Consider the following 23,258-nt stretch of genomic DNA (forward strand, 5'->3'; position numbering starts at 1 on the left):
GTACGTTACCTGATTTCCCCCTCACCGCACTTATGCCGAAAGTTATTGCCAATTAATATGCATTTTATAGAATCCACAGCCCCTATCTACAGAGGGTTAGCTCAGCCCTACCCTCTGCTCCCATATCTGTCCCCATTGCACACTCCAGTATTTAAGTTGAGCGGAATGCCTCAGACTGGCCGTCCACACCAGGAGTGATATTTTCCATGAAAGAGAATAAAATAATTCCGCATTCCTGAAAATAAAGACTATTCTTTAAACTAGAGTTAGCTGTTTTTATTTCAGAGCAAGTATGGGCCCTTTTCACCAAGGTTTGACTTATAGTTCATTCATTTTTGCACACTAATTTTCCACATTGCAAGTGTAACCCTTCTGCCAGGCCAAGTTGATAGCAGCAAGGGCCGGGTTCAGTACACAGGGGTTCCCTCTCATTAAAGCAAATGCAAAACTGGCTCGAGCCCCCACCCAGTGACCTGGGAAAATCTTACACACCCCCTGGGCGCCTCAAGGAGGCAATACTTCCCCTCTCGCAAGCACGGCATCTCGGTGTAGTAGAGAATCTTTAATAACATGAGGTAAACAACATCAGCATTAAATTGGGGAAACACCACAACTAGTGTTCATTAACCAAACCATGAACACCGACCCACCCCAGAAAAATTGGGCCACATCCTTTCCCTTAGGCCCTTGAGTCCCAGAACCCAAACGTCTCTTGAGTCCAGCAATCCACAAATCACCCAAAGTCCAAAAAAGTCCAGCCCCGGAGTTCAAAAGTTCATCTGCAGAGTGTTACTCCCCAGTCTGGCCGAAATGTGCCTGGGTGTGGGCGGGGGGGAAAGAGGTAAGGGGCACCTTACGTGTCCTGAAGCTGACTGCCCCACAGGGCTCTGCTCCGCTCCACCACGACCGGCTCCGCTCTGCACAGCTCGCCGTCTCACGAACACACCGCCGTCTCACGACCGGCTCCGCTCAGCTCGCTGTCTCACAAATAGCTCCGCTGCACACTAGATCTTCCGGCTCCCCACTACTTGACACAGCTCTCAGTGATTTCAGCTCATAGTAGTGGGAGCCTTAGTGCTGGTGCACCATAAGGCTGAAGTGAATTCAGCACAGTACCTGTAACAAAACTCTTAATAGACCCAAAATTAGCTCTGACATTCCACAGTGGAGAGAGACAGAGGTGCAATTGGTGCTTCAGGCACTCACAAAGGGGCCTACACCACCAGGCACTAATACCTGTCTCAAGTCTCTCTCAATTCAGAGTTTTGGAACCCATGTCCCTTGCCTAGTGAGTGCTACTCAGTTGATGGTGAGTCTTCCATCATAACAAAAAGGCCAAGTACAGTTCCAAGCACAGTTCCCATAATCAGGGTACTAACAATTTATTCTTCCCACCCCAATAACAGAGACACTGGGGATCCCACAGCAGCCAAAGTGACCATTTGGGCAGTTATGGCCTCATTCTAGGCGGGGTGGGTGTGCCTATGCAAATGAGATCAGCCCCTGAAGTTCTTTTCCACAACTTGCCACACCTCACCACCAGATGTCAGGGTGGAGCCCACCCTGTCTCTGCTTACACAAGTAAGGAGCATACAGCCAAACAAAGTTCACTTGAATGAGTCTGGCATTCACCAGTGTCACTGATAAAGAATCTAGCCTTATATAGTCTCTGCATGGTGAAAAGCAACGTCAAAATACATGGCCATACACCGTCGGTGCTGTTCAGGGTCTGTAGAAACTTGCGCTTATGTGCAGACTGTAAATACAAGCAAAGGGAAATGCCTCCTGTTGGCTAACAGAGCAGTATGCTTTTCAGATATGATCCCTCAACACATATGTAGCTGCTGTCTTTACATGAAAGGCAGGAACAAATTGCACTTGTCACATTGGGTGGAAGAACAGCCTCAGAACAGTCTGATCCTGTTGATGTTCCCAGGGCTCTTAGCTGCCTCCTTGATATTCTCCAGACCTTATGTGATGCAAATGAAATCCTCCAGGTCCTTACATGTTCTGGAGTATAACCCAAGTTTCCACATAAAAGTATTTGTGCAGAAGTTCACTGAACATCCACAGTTGTTAATACGCACTGCAGACATGTGAATCTTGTTTTAAAAAAAGAAAAGAAAAAAGATTCCTGCATGATGCTCAGCAGCCCCCACTTTTGTTGACTTCAGCTCATATTGCCTTGCTGCCAGTCCCAGTATGCCTCATGAGCAGTATGCATATTGAAAACAAACAAAATAAAACAACACCCAGGAAGTCTGATAGTTTGCCTCCATACCCTCCAGTGTTTTATAGACCCTTTTTAATCCTTCTCAAACTAAAGGGACAAATTCTGCTCTCTTTTGCATCAGTGTAAACCCAGAATAACTGTTGAACCAAATTTACGCCAGTGCAAGAGTGTAGAATTCCAGATTCCACACAGACATTACGTATCCTACCCAATGGCTGATCAAATGCTGTTTTAGAAAATGAGAGGTTTGTTGCTTTGACTCATTTTAAGATAGCTGAAAAATTTCTCTTTGCAAATCCAAAGAAACACATGCCATCCTTTTTTTAAAATAGCTAAAAAAAATAACTTGATTTAGCATTAGTAAGTGTAAAGAAAACACTATAATACTTTTTCAAGATGATTCAAAATACACCTCATTTGGCTTGATTTTATTTTCATTCTGTGTAACTTTTAAATCCTCTAAGAAACTAAACAAAAATTATTTGTCTTCTATGACTATTAAAAAGAAAAAGAATATTTTGCTATACTTTTCCAATATTTGTTTTTAAATGTATTGGTTATATCTAGTACTCCATTTTGTAAAAACAGACATTTTTCATTTCATGGATCAAATGGCTTTTGCTTATTTTTGAAATGGTAACTTGAAATGATTATATAGCAGGGAATGTAACCAATAAATGGCTGAAAGTTAAAGCCAGACACATTCAAATTGGAAATAAGGCACAAATTCTTAATCACCCTCACTGTTAATTATTGGAACAAACTACCAAGGGAGATGATGGTTTCTTCATCTCTTGAAGTCTTCAAATCAAGGCTGAAGACCTTTCTATAAGATAGCTGAGCCTAAGTGCTGCCCCTTTCATCTGTGTTTCCTATTGGCTAGTTAAGATGAACTAACTCACCCCGTATATTGTATTGGGAGCCTGGGTGCCTAACTTGGGGCTGAGAACTCCACTCGGCAGCAGGGCATCTAGGGGGAGATATATGATATAGTGCCTAAGTCCCTTTGTGAATCTAGCCCTTTGTAATTGTTTTTACAGAGGAAAAATAAGATTTACTGAATTAGGAACACATGCTCACTTAAAAATGTCATAGAAAAGCCCACAGAAATCTTCACTTTTTATCTGAAGAAAAAAAAGCTGTAGCTAATTACTTTTTTTTACAAGAAACGTGAACAGCTTGAAATATTTTGCAAAACACATGTTTAGAAGTTGATTTTTAACAAAGTGAGGTTGATTGATTGTTCATTCACCAAAGTGAAATTTCTTTGTTTGAATTACTACTGAGATGACCTCTCAGCTTTTCAGACTCTCAAAGCTCTACTAGTGTAAGAGTGATGCCTCACTAATCCTTACCTGAATTATTTTTTACTTATTCTAATCTTCATAAATGTAGTATCATAAATGTACCTAATTCAGACTGTATGTACCTATGAACAAAAGATAGTTACTCTGTCAAAATGACACATTACAGAGACTGACAGAGGTCTAAGGACTCCGTGACTGAGTGTCAGAGGCCGGACTAGCGGCTGGCCTGCTCCCGGACTAACTTCACAGCTTGACAACTAATGAGTCCAGCTGTGCTACCTTGGAACTGATAGAGTGGCCATAGCCCCTGATTGGCTGCTGATTTAGCAGGCCTTCTTATAGGTCTGGCCCCCACAGCAGATCAGAGGTTTCTCAATGCATATGGTGCCTGCGGCTTTGCTCTCCCTTTTTCCAGTTCCTCCTTCCAGTCCCTGCTCCTGCTCTGCTCCAATCCCTGTTCCCCTCGGGGTGCTAGATTTCTGGCTGCGCTAACTCCCAAGTGGTAACTCTGGCTTACTTCTCTGGTTGACCCTCCAGGTCTGGCATTCAGCTTCTGTCCCTCCAGTACTGACACTTGGCTCATTTCCTGGACTCTGTCCCCATCTGGACCCAGCTCTAACCAGTAGGCCAAACTCTGATTTCCACCCTGTGTCTGACTGCCCATGGCCCGGTCGGCTATAGTTTGAGCAGCCCAATACAAACGTTAGGGGCCCACCTCCCTGCAGGACTGCGCTGAGGACAATTTTTCTCTGGTGGAGCTGATGGGGGTCATACAGAACTTGCAGGCACAGGTGGCCACCCTGCCGGCCCAGAATGCAGCCATACAAGCCCAGGTGGCTTCACCGGGAACCGTGGCACTTTTCCCCCAGAAACCAAAGGTCCCATTGCTGGACAAATATATCGTGGTCAGTCTGAGGTTTCTTAAACGAATGCCAGTTCTTCTTGCTACACTCCCAGTCATTCCCCCCAAACCAGGGAAAGGTTCATCATTAGTCTGTTCACGAAGGAGGCTTTGGCCCAGGCCTCATCACTCTTGGAATAGTCCAGCCCCATCCTGGGTCAGTTGGAGCAGTTTATTCAGGATGTGTCAGTTATCATTAGTGACCCCCCTCTGCACCTGAACGTCTGAAGCTGTGCTGCAAACACTACAGAAAGGGCATTGATTAGCTGCCCAGTACACTGCCAACTTCCATTGCCTCTCCACAGACACCGAGTGGGATGAGGCCATGCAATGCCATCAGTTTGGGATTGGGCTGAATGATAATATAAAGGACAAAGTAGCACAGATTGAGCTGCCACCCCATCTCAACAACCAGATTGACCTGTGTATCAGAATTGGCAACCCCCTTACTGAGTGGCATCATGAATGTAGCCCAGACTCTGAATCCTGACAAGGCCCTGGCCCCCTATCTCTCAACCGCACACCCCACTCCAGGACCCAAACCCACATACATTGACCAGGCCTGACCACATCTGTCTGAGGCTGAGAAAAAATGATGCTGAACTTCGGACCTGTGTCTGTATCATAGTGACAGCAGACCTTCACCAGATGGACTGCAAAGGTCAGACCAATTTCGGGGTCAGGAAACACCAAGCCTAAGCCTCAGTAAGGGGGTCCAGGCTGCACCAGTTTCATTCCTCTTCAAAGACTCTCGACCTCCATGCACCTGTCAGGACATCAGCAACTCCGAACCCACCGTTGACTTATCTCCAACTGCCATTGCAGATCCTACTCCCGATGAGCCCAGTGGTCCACTTGGAATCTCTAATCAGCTCAGGGACCTCAGGTAATGTTATCTGCCAAGATGTGGCTTAGGCCTATGGTATCCCTGCCATGTATAAAAATTCCCTGGATCCACTGATGTGTCGCTTCTACCTTCAGGGCTGGTCACCCACCAGACCACCCCTTTAGGGGTTATTACCCTCTAGAACAGCAGTTCTCAAACTTTAGTAACCCAAGGACCCCCATTTTGATTTAAAATTTTGCCGTGAACCCCTGCTCAGCTCCAGACCCTCCCCCTTTCCCTCCTCTTCCCTGCCTCTTTCCATCCCTTCCCCCGAGCGCCCCAATACCCCCTCCTCCCCCTCCCTCCCAGCACCTCCTGCATGCAGCAGAACAGCGGGAGGAGGTGATCAGCGGGGCCGGTGGCCCCAGACATGATTCTGCCTCCTCCCCAAAGTGCACTCCATCCCCGCTTCAAGCTGTTCCACGGCTTGCAGGAGGCTCAAAGAGGGAGGGAGAGGAGTTGATCCGCAGGGCCCATGGACCCCCCTGGAGTTCCCTCGCAGACCCCTGTTTGAGAAATGTTGTTCTAGAGGCACTGGGAGACTTTTTAGTTCAGGTTGATTCAGGTCTCCCACTCTCTGGTCATTCTGGGAATGCTCTTGCTCTCTGCCCATGGTTCCCGTATATACTGGTGATTAGGGACAGTACACTTTTTCTCCCACTACTGCCAACGATTCTGTCTTCCAGAGACCAAAGCAAACTGGTATCCTCTGCTGTTCATGTCATTATCTGGGGAATCTCTGCAGCGAGGGAATAGACCCATGGGAATAGACTCGACCATCCTGTCTGCCACCACTGAAATACCTCACAAGTACTATGATCTTGCAGATGTATTTGACAACAGAAATGCAGGCACCTTCCCCCCACACCACAGATACACCCTATCAACCTTCAGCCAGGTGCTGAAATTCCATTCAACCACATGTACACCCTTTCCAAGCTAGAGCACCAGGCCCTTAACATCTATCTGTGGGAGAATCTGCAGAAGGGCTTTATCCAGCCATCCACCTTTCCAGCAGGGGCCCTGATCATCTTTGTGAAAAACAAGGATGGTTCCCAGAGGCCCTGCATTGACTACTGGGCTGTCAAGAGGGTGATGATTTGGAACCATTACCCACTTACCCTCATTCTAACTAAAAGAATTCATTAATATTGTTAACACAGGACATGAAAAGTCATTGGAATTATTGTATGAAACTTGAAATATTTCTGTTGATAAGCAGTTCACACTCAGCAAAATAATGTCTTGTTTGTTTCCCGAGCTTATCATCCCCATTATAGAGGAAGCCATTTTACATCTGCTGTGGTCTCAGGATGAGACGCATTTGTGGCCACAGTTCAGTCAACAAGTGTTTAGGGCCAGATTTTCAAATGTATTTAAGTGCCTTAAGTTGCAGATAGGTATCTAGGGGGATTTTCAAAAGTGCCAAAGTAGAGTAGGTGCCTAAATTCTATCAAAAGACACCACAGTGTAGACATGACATTCTTCCTTCAGTGTTCAGATCAGTGGAAGTGTAACATTATTTTGTAGATATTCCAGGTGAATATATAGGACTGGAAAAGAAAATGGCATGAAAAAGATTTACATTATATTCCTAGACAAAAATTAAAATCCAGTGCGAATTGTCAATGGTTGTATGCAGTGTTGTTGTAGTACCAGGATATTAGCGAGACAAGGTGGGTGGGGTAATATCTTGTATTGGACTGACTTCTGACAAGCTTTTGAGCTTATACAGAGCTCTTCCTCAGGTCTGGGAAACATACTCAGAGTGACAGCTAAATACAAGGTGAAACAGATAGTTTATCGTCATATGTGCTAATTTATGCTAAACTATCTGTTCGACCTTGTATTTAGCTCTGATGGTCTGAGTACCTTTCCCAGGTCTGAGGAAGAGCTGTGTGTAGCTCGACAGCGGGTCTCTCTCACCAACAGAAGTTGGCCCAATAAAAGACATTACCTCACCCACCTTATCTTTCTAATTGTCAATCATATCATTTAATTTAAAACAATATAAGACTGCACAGCTCCACCTTACTCACATTTCAGCTCTTGTGTCTTATGTTCCTGCCTTGCCCTGCCGATATTGTCAAACTCCCAGCATTTCATATCCTCCTCCACTTCCCAACTTCAGGCTGCATGCTGTAAGGAGCAACCACCAGATTCTAGCTTACTGGCTTCCCTCCTTTTCTAGTTATGGTACTTTTATGGCCCCTTATTACTGCAGAAGCTGTTTTCCTCACAATGTATTTATTGTAATTGTCTTCACAACATGCCTGGCATATTATTCCAATATTACAGATGGGGAACTGAGGCATAGGGAAACTAAGGCCCAGATCCATAGAGATATTTAGGTGCCTAACTCTCATTGATTTCAAGTACTTGAAATTTCTGAAGAGACCACCACTTGCATGAGATTTCCATTTTTGCAAGCTTAATTGGTTTTCATTTAAGCAACTACATTACTGGGTGTTGAGCTGAATCAAACTGAACATCTGAATCTTTGGTGGTTCATCTATCGCTGATTAATTCAGCCAGATATAGAGAGCAAGTTGAATAGAAGTCAGCATGCTGACTGTTCCCTCATTTGTTACTGCAATAATAATAAAGTTGATAGAGTGGAACTAATCCATCTGCTCACGATTTATTGCCTCCCAATGAGCTATAATTTCACTTTTTTATAGCTCATTCTTTGACTAATTTTATTAGCATTCCTTTCAGAGTTCCATTTTTAATCACTTTGCATCAAGTTTTAGCTATGTATAAAAAAGTAGAGCTAGATTGGCTAAAAAGAGAGAGATGAAAGAACTTAATGAGAAATATGCATTAGTTTAAATAGAACCAGATCAAGTAGCCCCAGTGAGACTAAAAAGACTTAGAGAGCATTCAAAATAGCCTGCTTTGCAAGAAGTTTGATTCTGTCATATCTAAAATTTAAACAGAGTTAAATGAAGTAGGGCAGTAATGTCAACATTGTAAAGGGAGGGCAGGCGTGCCACAGGCCACTTAAAGGAGATCTGATCAGCTACAGCGCGCTAATGATTGCATGGCTTCTAAGGATGCAGAGCTAACAGTGGGCAAGATAGTGTAGCTGGGAGATCAGGAAATGAGTGGGAGTCGTGCAAGGCCTCTTCTGCTCCATTTTGATGAACAAAGAAGATGTATGTCTTCCACCATTCTGGACAAGCTTGGGTTTGTGATAGTAGAAGGAGGTGGGATTTCATTTCTCAGTACCTATCCATGGTATTTAATGCTAAAAATCAGTTGCCCATGAGCTTAGTTATATATTTCTTATTATTTCACGATAAGCTCTGATACACTGCTCCTTTATTTGTTCAGTAAGACTGGCACAGAATACTGCTCAGTGTTCTGCACTGAGCACTTAGGGTGAGAGTCAAGAAAGTACTTTGGTGCTTGAACCCCAGACGTCGGTGCCTAAGTTCCTGTTTTAGGTGTAAATCCCAGTTTTGACTTCATTGTGGTCCACAAAACTCCCCCCAAACTCTGTAGGCACCTAAACTCGCTGAGTACACCTCTACCCCAATATAACGTGGTCCTTGGGAGCCAAAAAAATATTACCGCGTTATAGGTGAAACCATGTTATATCGAACTTGCTTTGGCCCCCCGCTCCTTGTCCCCTGACTGCTCCCTCCCAGAGACCCCCCGTCCCTAATCACACCTAGGACCCCACCCCCTACCCACCCCCCCTGCTCCCTGTCCCCTGACTGCCCTGACCCCTATCCACACCCCCACCCCCGACAGGCACTCGCCAGCAGTAGCGGGAAGCGGAGCAACATGGCCCCAGCCCACTCCACTCCACCACCTCCCAGCTGCAGCGCTCTGCTTCCCATCGCCGGTGAGTGCGGGAGGGTTGGGGAAAGGATGCCCTCCGCACTCACCTGCGGCCCCAGCCCGCTCCACTTTCCTTGCCCTGGCCCTAGCCGTGTTGCTGGAGGGGGCGGTTGGGGAAAGGTCCCGCATGCACCTGCAGCGGGAAGCGGAGCACCGCAGCTGGGAGCTGGTGGAGTGCAGTGGGCTAGGGCTGGGCTGCTCTGCTTCTGCCACCGCTGGTGAGTACGGGGGGGGGATCCCTTCCCCCAAGCCCCCTCCCCCAAGTGACATGGCTGGGGCCGGGATGAGGGAAGTGGAGCAGGCTGCTCCCGGCCCCCCGCTAATCACCTGGGCCACTCTGGACCTGAGAGGCCCCCAAAACTGCCCCCCCACAGCTCCTGCCTCCCAGACCATGGGGTGGGTGGAGGCCCTGCCCCTGACTACCCCCCGAAACCCTCTGCCCCTTATCAAACCCCTTGGCCCCGGCCCGGCACCCTTAACACACTGCTCAGAGTAGTGTGTCGGAGCCGGACACGCTGATCCGCCGGAGCGTGCAGCCCCACCCCCCAGAGCACTGCTTTACTGTGTTCTGTCCCAATTCGTGTTATATCAGGTCGCGTTATATCGGGGTGTAGAGGTGTATCTAAGTTTTTCAGAGTAAAAGTTGTGCCTACATTTCTGCCTCTGAGCATGTGTACTGCTGCTTCTTTCTAAGTGTCCCGACACCTACCTCCCTGCTTCAGCCCCAAAGCAATTCACAAACCACGGAAAGGTAGGGGTTTGTCCACCTAACTTGCATGTGGGGCCTGATCCGGTACCTTCCAGATTAGGCCCCATTCAAAATCCAAGAGGAGGAAGGGCCTACTTTATTGGTTTTAGTCCAGTGGTTAGCGCTTTCACCTGGGATGTAGGAGACCCAGCTTCAATTCACCCCTGTCTGCCAGAGTGGGAGAAAGGGAGAGTGCTCTAACTACTGGACTAAAAGTTATAATGTAGGCACTGGTAACTACATAATAACAGGTTACTATCTCATGCTGTAGGTGAAACAAAACATCCAGAGTTATTAGCTCTAAATCATGCTGAAAACCTAGGGCGGTTGTTTAAGCCCTGCTCTACACTAGGACTTTAGGTCGAATTTAGCAGCGTTAAATCGATGTAAACCTGCACCTGTTCACATGATGAAGCCCTTTATTTCGACTTAAAGGGCTCTTAAAATCGATTTCCTTACTCCACCCCTGACAAGTGGATTAGTGCCGGGTCGAATTTGGGGTACTGAGGACACAATGTGATGGTATTGGCCTCCGGGAGCTATCCCAGAGTGCTCCATTGTGACTGCTCTGGACAGCACTCTCAACTCAGATGCACGATTGTTTGCCGTTGCTCTGATGCAGGGAGGGGCGACTGACGACACGGCTTAGAGGGTTGGCTTACAGGGAGCTAAAATCAACAAAGGGGGTGGCTTTACATCAAGGAGTATTTCAGGCAGGACTTCACGGAGGGTTCCAAGAAGAAATGGTGCACCTAAGTTATTGTTCTTATTGGAACAAGGAGGTTAGTCTGGCCTCTGATTGATACATGGCTAGATTTACCTCGCTGCACCTTCTCTGTGAGTGACTGCAGTGTGACCTAGAGGAATGAGTCCCCTAGATGGGGGCCCGGGGGGTGGGTTTGCAAATGAGTACAAAACAAATCTGGTCTATTTCTTGTTTTTGATACACTCCATCTATCTTTTACATCTTTGGCTGGCAGCAGACGGTGCAGAAGGACTGCATGCCATCCTCATCTCTTGCCTGCCCGGCAGAAGATGATGCAATAGGCCTGCTAGCCATCCTCATCTCTTGCCTGCCCGGCAGAAGATGATGCAATAGGACTGCTAGCAATCCGTATCACCTGGCTGCTCACCATAAGATGGTTCAATAGGACTGACTGCAGGACTAAAGAGAATGACTTTATCAAGTCACTCCAAATTTAGTCCCTGCGCCCATGTCTGCCCAGGCCCTCCTGATCGACCTCACACAGGCGACCAGGAGTACCTCGGACATGACGTTGACGGCTACCAGTTCTATTGCACCGTCTGCTGCCACAAGGCAATGGGTTGCTGCTGCTGTGTAGCAATGCAGTACCACGTCTGCCAGCACCCAGGAGACATACGGTGACAGTGAGCTGAGCGGGCTCCATGCTTGCCATGTATGGCGTCTGCACAGGTAACTCAGGAAAAAAGGTGCGAAACGATTGTCTGCCCTTGCTTTCACGGAGGGAGGGAGGGAATGGGGGCCTGACGATATGTACCCAGAACCACCCGCGACAATGTTTTAGCCCCATCAGGCATTGGGATCTCAACCCAGAATTCCAATGGGCAGCGGAGACTGCGGGAACTGTGGGATAGCTACCCACAGTGCAACACTCCGGAAGTCGACTCTAGCCTCGGTACTGTGGAAGCACTCCGCCGAGTTAATGCACTTAATGCACTTAGAGCATTTTCTGTGGGGACACACACACTCGAATATATAAAACTGATTTCTAAAAAACCGACTTCTATAAATTCGACCTAATTTCATAGTGTAGACATACCCTAAAGGGTGCAATTGATGCTTCTTATAAAGCACAAGCTCACTATAGACTGTTTTAGAAAGAGATGATTTCCCCTTCACCCAACAGACTTTTTCCTTCTCTAAATATTGGTTGGGGTTGACAGAAAGCTACCTAGACACACATGGAAAAGCTTTGCTATCTTTTTGTTTGCTATTGCCTCAGAAATCTTCTGTAAAGATAAAAGTGAAGTTTACTAATAAAATGCTAAACCAGTCATATGAAGAATCAATTCTAGCTATGTGTTGAAATACGTATTTCAGTGGAGCTTTCTTTTGATTTCAGTCCAGACGTTCAGGGCTCTTTTTCTGACTGCCCTTTAAAAATGAGTATTCACAGGAGCAGAGACAAGGGGGGAAGTATCATTTAAGTTTGCTTGGCTGCCTCTCATCTTTGCAGTGAGCGATAGTTTGTAAACATACCTAAGATCACAAGACGTTTCATCTTCGGGCATGGTGAGAGGGGTGTCATAGCAGTGCAGTACCTGTGGGGAACTTGACAAATCCACAAGCTGTTAATAAAGCCCTCAATGTACCATACATGGAGCTAGAGTAAATGTTAGTGTCTGACCTCTGGCTGCCTCAGCTCCATTTTTATATAGCAATATTAAACTTGTCTTTGATCATAAAAGATTAGACCTTTGTAAAAGCAAAAATGAGCCTCCCTCAAGTACTGCAGGTACCATGACCTCTCATAGCCAGATGCTCCAAGTTGAGAATTCTGCTATTAAAGAATCTATGTTGTATTTCAGACCAAGTGCTTTTTAACAAATGAAACTGACTTAGTGACTATAAACCTGCCAGACAACATTTGCTCTTGATGGTATCACCCAGTGAATTCAATTAAAATCAAAGAATATTTTTTTGTTTAAACACCTACACTGTGCACAAGTCTGAACAAGAAAATCCCTGTTAAGTTATCTTATGGCACTGTGTTGAGAGCAAAGAGCAGGCTAGTCAGGAATTTAGGCCTTCCTTGTGAAGCCTTGTGCAAATTGTTGTGCTGCAAGGTTGAAGCTTTCTGATGTTACTGTTAGTTTAAGTAATACTGTCAAATATCTGTACAGTGTGTCCAGACCCTGAGACTCCAAGAGGACATCACGGTTTGACACTAGAAGAACTCAGTGTCATTCATTTGCTTATATCAGCCTTCTTTAACTGTGAAACCCTAAACAGGGAGTAAGGTGGTAGTGCAAAAAACCACAGAAATACAGCTGTCTCCACTACAGTGAGTCCTGTGCATTAAAATGATCCAAATCAATTTGAAGTCAATGAGAGTCTTTCCACTTACTTGAAGGGGCGTTAAATCAGGCCTTATGTGAGAGAGCACTTTGCTTTTGTGTTTTGGGTGTATCTACGAGAGTAATCTTAGCAAAAATTAAGGTACGCTAGTATTTAATGATTTCATGGGTGACTTCCTGGCTCCATTCAAGTCAGTGGCACAAATCCTATTGGCTTAAATAGAGCTAGGATTTCACCGCAACAGTCTAAAGACCTAACTGGTTGTCATTCATTCGTGGTTCTAATTTGAAGGTGGAGGCGAAGAATATTTTCTGAAAAACATTGTCCTAAATAGTTTGATTGCTGTGCATTTTAGAAGCAATCGTAATACATTCAGTAGATGTATTTATTTTAGTATCATTTAAGAAAAATAAAGAATTAAACAAAATCAGTATAGTTCAATTAATAGGGGAAGTATAAATTCACTACCTTTTTCTAAACATTTCATTTTATTCTCCTTTCAGCGTGAAAAATCTTTTTATAACATGTCCATTCTTTATATGGTTTATTCTGTCTATTTAAACTGTTTGCCACTGTATAGTATGTTTATAATTGTTTAAAAGTAATAATCCTATGAAAAATTAAAAATCAACTTACAGAGTACTGAAATTGCGATAGAATAATGTTTAATTTAACCAAAGTATTTAAATAAATGGCTTAATGTATGTTGCAGTCAGATTTTCGTATTTTTTCATGTCATAAAAGCAAAATTATTTTGATCTCCATAGCATGTCATATTTTTCATTTTCACAGTTATAGGACAAAAAATGTGAATGCATTATGGAGGCACTTGCCGCAGTATCATAGTTATGGTTGAGCTAAGCATTTAAAGCAGGGATTCAAACACCTTTTTATACATGAAGAAAATTATAATATAGTAATCTGATATCAGAAATAGCACAATATAAATTATACCAGTTATACCATAGCACAGATGGCTGTATATTATATATGCAAGAACAATGTCAGTACAATACATTATTTAGAATATAAGGGCTCAAGCCTGCTAAGTCTTAATAATGCCAGTAATCGTTGTGCACCCGAATAATCCCACTGGAAATTGGTGGTGCCTCACAGGATCAGACCCCTAAAGCAGTTTTCAGACAGACTCATTTCCTTGAAGCCAATGAAACTCATTCACCCACAAACTTTAAGGCTTTTAATTTTAAAATGATTGCTATGCCAGATTGTTACTGCCAGATTTCTAAAGTGCCAAACATTAATTAAATTCCATTATATAGGTTTTTAAAGTCCATAACATTCAGTGAAATGATCTAATTCCAGGAAACCAGGCCGTTCAACAAAATGTATTTACAGTGTATACTCTTCCATCGGTGTAATTTAGTACTTCACTATTCTCTGTGGATTGTATTAATTGTAGATCTCCGTGCACACACACATTTACTATAAATATGAAAAAGAAAAAATCAAGGCTATAAGAATTTTTTTTTAATTTTAAGCATTCTTTGGCATAGACGGTTATTCATGTTAATATAGTATATGGATCGTTATTGGGTCTGCCTTTTGTCTATGGTATGCGTGTCCCAAACTCTTGAGGTAAATTATATTTCATTATGTCCATCTCCCACCCCAGGTAATAATCTTTCCAAGCCAGCCCCTCTGGCAGCTCAATCATTTGTTCCTCTTGAGATTCCTCTTTTCTCTTTCTCTGTCTGTCTTTCCTTTGCACATGAGATTGTTGGTATACATGTATTTCTTGAAGCTAAATTGGCACATATCATCAAGTAAACATGTTCTGTGTGAGTGCAGGTTTTCTCTATAAAATTAATGTGGGCAGCAAGTAAGAATTAAATGGCGATTAGAATTTAAAGTATATTTATTTTTATACAAAAATGATGCACGGGGAACTGCTCAATGCAACCTTTTTCACGTTGATTGTAGGTTGGCAGTTTGTTGCAAATCACTGGTACATAGCACATTTGAAAGTGTGTTGAATGGAGAAGGACAAATGGATTTCAGAATCAATCCAAATATTTTCTCTCTCTCATTAGCTGTCCTTGAAAAAAGTTTTTTACACCATGCATATTGTTAAATGCTTTGGATATGCTACTGTGATTTTAATTAATTTCATTGTAATTCAGGACTGTAGTTCGCTAATTCAGCCGGAGGAATCCTGTGGATTACAGCCTCTGTCTCCTGAGTACCTTTCAGCAATTTCAGAGACACAGTTTAAGACTTGTGAAGCTGGGGACACAAAAGGTTGGTTCTTAATGTATTCGCTCCCTTTTAAAAACAAATACCTGCACCCCGCTAAAATAAAACACACAAAATCTCCTTGTCCTTTCTCTATGCACACAAAAGATACAAGCGAAACCACGATTTTGTTGCTATACAGACTCTTTTATTTACGTATTTTACTTACATGATTAACACAGGCAGTTTAGGTTTAAGAGACATTTTTTTCTGAGTGAAACAGTTTTCTCAGAGAAGATAGTTTCCCTGTATAATTATTATTTGTAAAGCTCACTGACAATTTTCCATCAAAACCATACATTTTTAAATGGAATTTTTTTTCTTAAATTTTTTCAAGTTTTTGAAGAAAACCCTAGAACAGTTTGTTTTGGGTTTTTTTTTTTTGCAAATAAAAAAACCTATTGGCATTTTTACCAGCTGTAGTCTTATGTTTCCAATTCCATGTTTTGAATAGACAAAAATAGTAACCAAATTTTTAAATAAACAAACTAACCCAAATATGCCCCTTTTATATAAACGAGTGCACAGAGATTTAAACATCACAATGGACAAGCCAAATAGCATGGTTTAAATGTCTTTTTTATAATAATTAAGATATATGCTGCAGGTCAATATGAACAAGCTTGCTCTTCAGTTCATAATAGAAGGAATGCAGTTTTGAATGTGGAAATATATTGGACCCAATCCCACAAAAATTTAAGCTTGTATATTTTTACAAATGTGAATATTCATGTGCATAAAATTATGCACATGCTGAAGTCTTTGCAGGATAAGACCATAATTATTTCTATATCTTCCTTTATTAAACAAATGGAAATAAAATCATACTACTGTATATACTACTAGCAGAAACGTAGGGCATGTCTACACGGCATCCACGGTTGGCCTGTGCCAGCCGACTCAGGCTTGCAGGGCTTGGGCTAAGGGCTGTTTAATTGCAGCGTAGACATTCTGGCTTGGGCTGCCGCCTGAGATCTGGGAATCTCCCCCCTCAGGTTTCAGAGTGGTAGCCATGTTAGTCTGTATCAGCAAAAAAAATGTGGAGTACTTGTGGCATCTTAGAGACTAACAAATTTATTTGGGCATAAGCTTTCGTGGGCTAAAACCCACTTCATCGGATGCATGCAGTGGAAAATACAGTAGGAAGATATATAGTCACAGAGAACATGAAAAAATGGGTGTTGTCATACACACTGTAACAAGACTAATCAATTAAGGTGGACTATTATCAGCAGGAGAAAAAAAACGTTTGTAGTGATAATCAGGATGGCCCATTTCAAACAGTTTGAAAAGAAGGTGTGAGTAACAGTAGGGGGAAAATTAGGATGAGGAAATAGTTTTACTTTGTGTAATGTCCCATCCACTCCCAGTCTTTATTCAAGCCTAAGTTAATGGTGTCCAGTTTGCAAATTAATTCCAATTCTGCAGTTTCTCGGTAGAGTCTGTTTTTGAAGTTATTTTGTTGGAGAATTGTGACCTTTAGGTCTGAAATTGAGTGTCCAGGGAGGTTGAAGTGTTCTCTGACTTACACAAAGTAAAAACTATTTCCCCATGCTAATTTTTCCCCCTACTGTTACTCACACCTTCCTGTCAATTGTTGGAAATGGGCCACCCTGATTATCACTACAAACGTTTTTTTCTCCCGCTGATAATAGCCCACCTTAATTGATTAGTCTTGTTACAACTGGTATGGCAACACCCATTTTTTCATGTTCTCTGTGTACATATATATTTTCCTACTGTATTTTCCACTGCTTGCATCCGATGAAGTGGGTTTTAGACCATGAAAGCTTATGCCCAAATAAATGTGTTAGTCTCTAAGGTGTCACAAGTACTCCTCTTCGCCCCCCTCAGGGTCCTAGAGCCCAGGTTGCTTTGAATGCTGCATATAGCTAAATGAAGAACAAAATACATTATACCCTTCTGATAAATAATATCTGTGGTGCAACTGTTTCAAATTGAAACAACATTCAATATATAAAGAGTCAAAGGGCATAACAGAAGTGGAAGAATAATTTCTTGTTAACAAAGTGAAGGTAGCTAATGCCATCTAACTGACAAGGTTCACCCCAAGTGCTGAGTGTGCATTGCTTAGCATTTATATATTGCTGTGTAGTTTTCTTGCGGTTTACAAATGTTAACTACAAGTAGAATAGTTTGGCAATGAGTTCCACATTTGTAACTATGGACTGAGATCCCGATCCTGGCAATGAGAGCTGTGCAGATGCCTTAGGAGCAAGCCTGAAGTCCTGACTAAGGCACAGCTCCCCTTGCCTCCCCTTTGATTGTTAAATAGATTAAGTATTCAAAGAAACATCAAAATCCTGACTCTTCCAAACCCCTGAAGAGGTAGGATGGCCTTTATGGTCAGGAGGACTGGGAGTCAAAGACCTGGGGTGACATCCTGGCCCTGTTGAAGTTGATGGCAAAACTTGGAAGTTTTCCCCTGACTGCAATAGGTCCAGGATTTCACCTCTGGTTTCTATTCGCTTGGTCTGACCTTGGGCAAGTCCTCTAGGATCTGATCCAATAAGGGACTAAGCTTCCTTAACTCCTGTTTGCTTCAGTAGATTTCAGGTGGCTCAGCACCACCCAGGAGGCACTCGGCATCTTTCAGGACAAGGCCCTTAATTACCCCATGTCTGTTTTTCATCAGTAAATGCAGAGTATTAATGTCAAACCAGGGTAGTTGCCTGCAATCTGTCTCAGTTTGGAACCACAGGACTGATAAATGATTCCAGTGATAGTAAGAAAAATCAACAACAATAATTAAGGGTTTGATCCAAAGCCTCCTGAAGCCACTGGTAAAACTCCCATTGACTTCAATGAGCTTTCAACCAGGCTGTAACATAATATATAGTCACATGTTCAGTATTATTATAATATTACTTATTAGTTTTAAGTGCTGCCCATGTGCCTGGCACTTTGCAAAACACAAAAGAGACACAGTGGCTTAAAAACAAGGGAGCCAATTCTGCGAAGCTTCTGCATATGAATCAGGCCACTGTAGTCTATGGAAAGTCCATATGGACTTGTGTGAACAAATGTAGATTTGGGCCTTAATAGATCATAGCTTAACGTTTAATATTACAGTGGTGTGCTCGTGGCACTGTAGTTAACCTTGCGTCATGACAACTGTTCAAAGACTGACCTTTCAAAGTCCTCTACAATTGACATGCTTTAGTTAGATGTCTTTGAAATTTGGTGTGCCTCTGGAGGGTACCGGGTAGAGCTAGTGACCCAAATTTGGAGTCATTTGAGGCTCAGGGTTGCAAAGATAAAAACCCTGAAAAAATAGCAATTTTTTAAAAAGTTTCTAGGTGGGTTTTTTTGGGGCAGAGCTAGAAATCAAACTACTGATATGGTGTGGGTCAAAATGGTCTCAGTCTGTTTAATTTTACCCAAGGTAGTGTGAGTTTCCCACTAAATTTTTTGGGGACCCAAACTGAGAACAGAATTTAATAAAATGTACATTTTTACACTGCCCATGCACCAATAAAATATACTTTAAATTTGACATTTGTAAGTGCTCTACAATCCAAATGGGTAATCAGATCGCTTTGAAATTTGGTGCATTTCATGGGGGCGTAAGGTAGCATTAGTGACCCAAGTTTGGGGTTATATCACCGTGGGATTTCTGAGTTATAGCCACGGCAAGGAAACTGGTTTCCTTCTGCTGCCTTGTATTGTTAAACTGAGGGGTAGTAATCACACACCTGTCTGAGACTGATGGCTGTGAGCTCACCCTTCAATGAACAGAACTCAAGAGAAGTTAATCACAAGCTCCCTCCTAAAACAAAAGCAGCTTTGGACTGAATGGTTGGGGGTTGCTGTGATTTGTGAGTCGTGGGTGGCAGTTTGGGGGGGTGCGGGTGAGGAATGTAATCAAAGTATTTGGGGGAGGGGGTAATAGACTTGTGAACACCTCCTGGGAGGGGAAGAGAGGTATAGCGGAGTGGAGGAGTGGGGTAATCAGGAGAGAGGGGTTTGGGGCTTCAGCAAGGGGAGGAGGGTTATCAGTAGGGGGATAGATGTGGATGGATGGTAGGGGAGGAGAAAGAGTTTGGGGGTGTGGAAGGCTCCCAGCTCTGCCAATGCACCAAACTGCACCCCAATCTGCACTCCACAGCTCTGCCAGCATACCCCAACTCCCTGCACCCTATCCCCTGCACTCCACAGCTCTCCAGTGTACCCCAACTCCCTGGACCCCATCCTCCTGCACTCCTCAGCTCTGCTAGTGCACCTCAACACAGTGTGAACACCATTAATAAGTGTTGGAAGAACATTTATTAGAAAATTGGCATGTTCCTGGCTGATTGGAAAACATATACTGTATGGCATAGAACCCATTCCAAGCTCCAATACCTCAGTGTTTCTCAGAGTTGGGTGTGCATGTGTGTTGGGGTGGACAGCTGGCTCAATATACAGTGGACCCTTGCTAGAACGTGGGATTTGGGATCCATACGCGGTTCTGCGTTAATGCAGGGACCGCGTTAAGATGAATTCCAATTAAAGTAATTAAATTTGGGATCCATGGCCGCAATCGCGTTATATGCGAATTTGGACTATATAGACTCGTGTTCTAGTGAGGGTCCGGTGTACTAATTGCAATACCTTGGTATCATTCAAATGTCAAAAAGGCAAGATCTATGGCTATTTTGTGTGATGCCCTTTTCATTCGGTACGCATTTCATCCAATATTACTAATTCACAGCTGGTAAAGGGCATAATTATTATATACAAAAATATATGAAGTTGCAGCTTTTTAAAAATACATATGAGTATAACCACACTTCATTCTACAGGTATCCTGTTGGCATTGAATAATGCTTCCTATAGACAACATTTGTTATAACATATATCATCATTCACTCATTTTTTACATTTACTGCAAATCTTTAGCATACATTTTAGAAACGGTTCTCAAACTGTGGGTTGGGACCCCAAAGTGGGTCACAACCCCTCAGGGCTAGCATGACATTACATTTGCTAGGGCCCAGGGCCGAAGCTGAAGCCTGAGCCCCACTGCCCGAGGCCGAGGCCGAAGCCAAAGCCTGAGCCCCACCACCCAGGGCCAAAGACAAAGCCCGATGGCTTCATCCTTGGGTGGCAGGGCTCAGGTTATAGGCCCCTTGTCTGGATCTGAGCTCTTGGGCTTTTCCCCCTCCCTCCCTCCACACACACCCATGGTGGTGGGGCTTGGGCTTTGGCCCCCCCAGCCCAGGATGGCAGGGCTCAGGCAGGTTCTGGCTTCATTCCCCTGTCCTGTGGTCTTGTAATAATTTTCGTTGTCAGAAGGGGGTCACGGTGCAATGGAGTTTGAGAACCCCTGTGCTATAGGATCAATCTACTTATTTATTAAATATAGGGAGAGCACTTGTGATTATAGATCACACAAACAGTTTGAAGAAGTTTTTCATGTGGTACTTACCATTTTCAGTCACCAAAGTTTAACTTTTATTGTTCAGACATTTCAATTCCACAATATTTTGCTTTTTCAGTTTCTGATTTAAAAACAGAGCCACTCACAAATATATGTGATATTAAGAAGAAAGTTCTGTAATGGAAGAGCGATCCCCGAAGTTACAGTTACTGCCAGAACTTATATTTACTTGATTTTCAAGAAGAAATTGAAATGTCAGGAAATTAAATGCCCAGTTTTTATACGATTGCTAAATTTAAACCACTCCTCCCCCCAAAGAACTTACCATTAGGGATACTCTTCAAGAACTTTTTACACTGGGAATATTCTTTGTTTTCTGTGAACAAAACTCCCAGGCCCCAGATTTGGGTCACAAACCAACATAGGTCAGGAAATTCAAAGTAAGACAAACATTCTGTTCTTACTCTTACAGGTTTCAGAGTAGCAGCCATGTTAGTCTGTATTTGCAAAAAGAAAAGGAGTACTTGTGGCACCTTAGAGACTAACAAATTTATTTGAGCATAAGCTTTCGTGAGCTACAGCTCACTTCATCCGAAAGCTTATGCTCAAATAAATTTGTTAGTCTCTAAGGTGCCACAAGTACTCCTTTTCTTTTTGTTCTTACTCTGTTATTCTAAAAGGGAGCATAGCAGTACGGGTGTGAGCTAGATTTTGTAAGGTATTAACATGGCTGCCATTATCATTGTATTTGAATGCCTGACAATCTTTAATGTATTTGCCCTCACAACACCAAGGTAGGAAAGTTTTACGGGGGGAAACTGAAGCACAGAGACTTGCCCAAGGTCACACAGGAAGTCTGTGGCAGAGCAAGGGCTTGTAGCCAAGTCTCCCAAATCCTAGGTTAGTGCCCTAACCCACAGAACCTTCCCTCCCTATGGTGCATAGTGGCAAGTCACCTGCCTAATGAAATCCCTAAGCATATAGACACCCCCACCAGTTTGAACAGCGAAAGCTGGAACTTTAGGGCCTGATCCATAGCCCACTGAAGTCAAAGGAAACACGCCTGTTTACTTCAGCAGGCTTTGAATAAGGCCCTTTGTGCATCATTCACTAATACAACCTCTAGGCATATGTATGTATGTGTACAGTTCATAGCAGTGTGAGCTAGGTAGTGCATTACCTTGCACAGTGGCAGGAGTATAGGACAAATACTGCCCTTTACGTGCTCTTGCAAGGCTTTCCAAGAGCTGACAGGAAAGATTTATGCCAGTTTTATGTGGGAGGATGCTATACTTATCTGTCTGATAAGCCAAAACACCCTGCCAGTTACCAAATATATTTGCTTCAGATCTTCCCTCTGTATGTTTGAGGCCACCCCTATGCAAATCCTCTTTCTCATCAAGGTGTCAGGAAGAAACTCTCAAGGTATCTAGGACCTGGCAGTCTTGTTTTCCGCAGTCTCATGCTCAACCTCTGCTATATTTTTATAGATTAAAATTAAACATGTCCATAGAAGTGTCCAAAATGTTCCTAATCCTGCACAGGTGCCTGGTACATGAAGCTAAAGGGGCTTAGGCTGCCTGAATAAACTTGTGCTTCCAAAAGCTGGGCTAGTGTAACCAGAGCCAGAAAAGTGACAGGCAGATCTTTAGAAGCCTCATTCCTGTTGTTTTGCCTTCCCTGCTCCTGTCCACAGCCTCACACCCTAGCGTAGTAGTGAGAGCAGACAGCTCAAGCAGCCGGCCATTCACCACGACTCCTCTGATCTACTACCTCAAGCTGCGAAGCACCCAGTGACAGTGGCAATCTCTGACATGAAGGGTTCTCAGAGCCAAACAGAGCCTGCATTTATCCAACAAATGAGAAGTCAGTGCAGAGACCCAAATGCATTACGTTCTGTTCAAGCCAAGTTGAAAGTGGGTTGACAGCAACAGAGACTGAACTAATGTTTCTCCTCAGAAGTAATAAAGCCTGGGTGTAGGCAGTGGAAGATCATCTCCCAAAACTGTCTAACTTATGTGCATCAACACCTATTTTGAGAGACCATTTCCGGAAGGTGGGAGGGTAGCCTGGCTTCTGCAACCATTTCATCCTTGGCCTCTCTGTCAAGACTGACAAATTTGCCAAATGTGACAGTAGGTTTTCTGATGTGTCCACTAGAAATTGGACTGATACAGCAATCATATCACATAGGACCTTGAACAGCCATTGGATAGCAGTGACTTGGAATCACTACTGACCTATGCAGGACTTGCAAAAATAAGACTAAAAGCTTTACGTCTGGATCCCATTGCCAATCCCCCTAAACCTCCTAGCCCTTCTGATTTAATGTGACTCAATATCCTATATGTTATGGATCTCTGGTTTTTCTTGAGCTGTCAGATGCTTACAAAATAGCTATTGCTCAGAAGTCCCCTGAAAAGCATATCCCCGAGCCTACAATTTTAAAATAAACCATTCAGCTAAATCAGCACTGAATGAATTCCTGTCCTCTTAATGGACAAGAAAAAAATGTACCAAGCAAGGAATTGAAGAATCCACAGGCATGTACTTATCTTCAAAGATTCCTCCTCCATACTGCACAACCAATACATTGACCTTAGCCTTATCAGGATAGACTTGAAGCCAAGACTTCAT

The 23,258-nt window shown here is 43.4% G+C and overlaps 1 protein-coding gene across 1 annotated transcript in view; it reads left to right on the forward strand.

Moving 5' to 3' along the window:
* CPED1 (cadherin like and PC-esterase domain containing 1) overlaps positions 1-23,258 on the forward strand; it is a 215,442-nt gene that overhangs the window by 156,911 nt on the left and 35,273 nt on the right. Inside the window, exon 17 of the mRNA XM_077807831.1 lies at positions 15,127-15,244. Within this exon, the coding sequence (XP_077663957.1) occupies positions 15,127-15,244 (118 nt within the window). The remainder of the gene's footprint in view (positions 1-15,126; positions 15,245-23,258) is intronic.

This window comes from Eretmochelys imbricata, chromosome 1 (genome assembly GCF_965152235.1).
Source record: "Eretmochelys imbricata isolate rEreImb1 chromosome 1, rEreImb1.hap1, whole genome shotgun sequence".
Lineage (NCBI taxonomy): Eukaryota > Metazoa > Chordata > Testudines > Cheloniidae > Eretmochelys > Eretmochelys imbricata.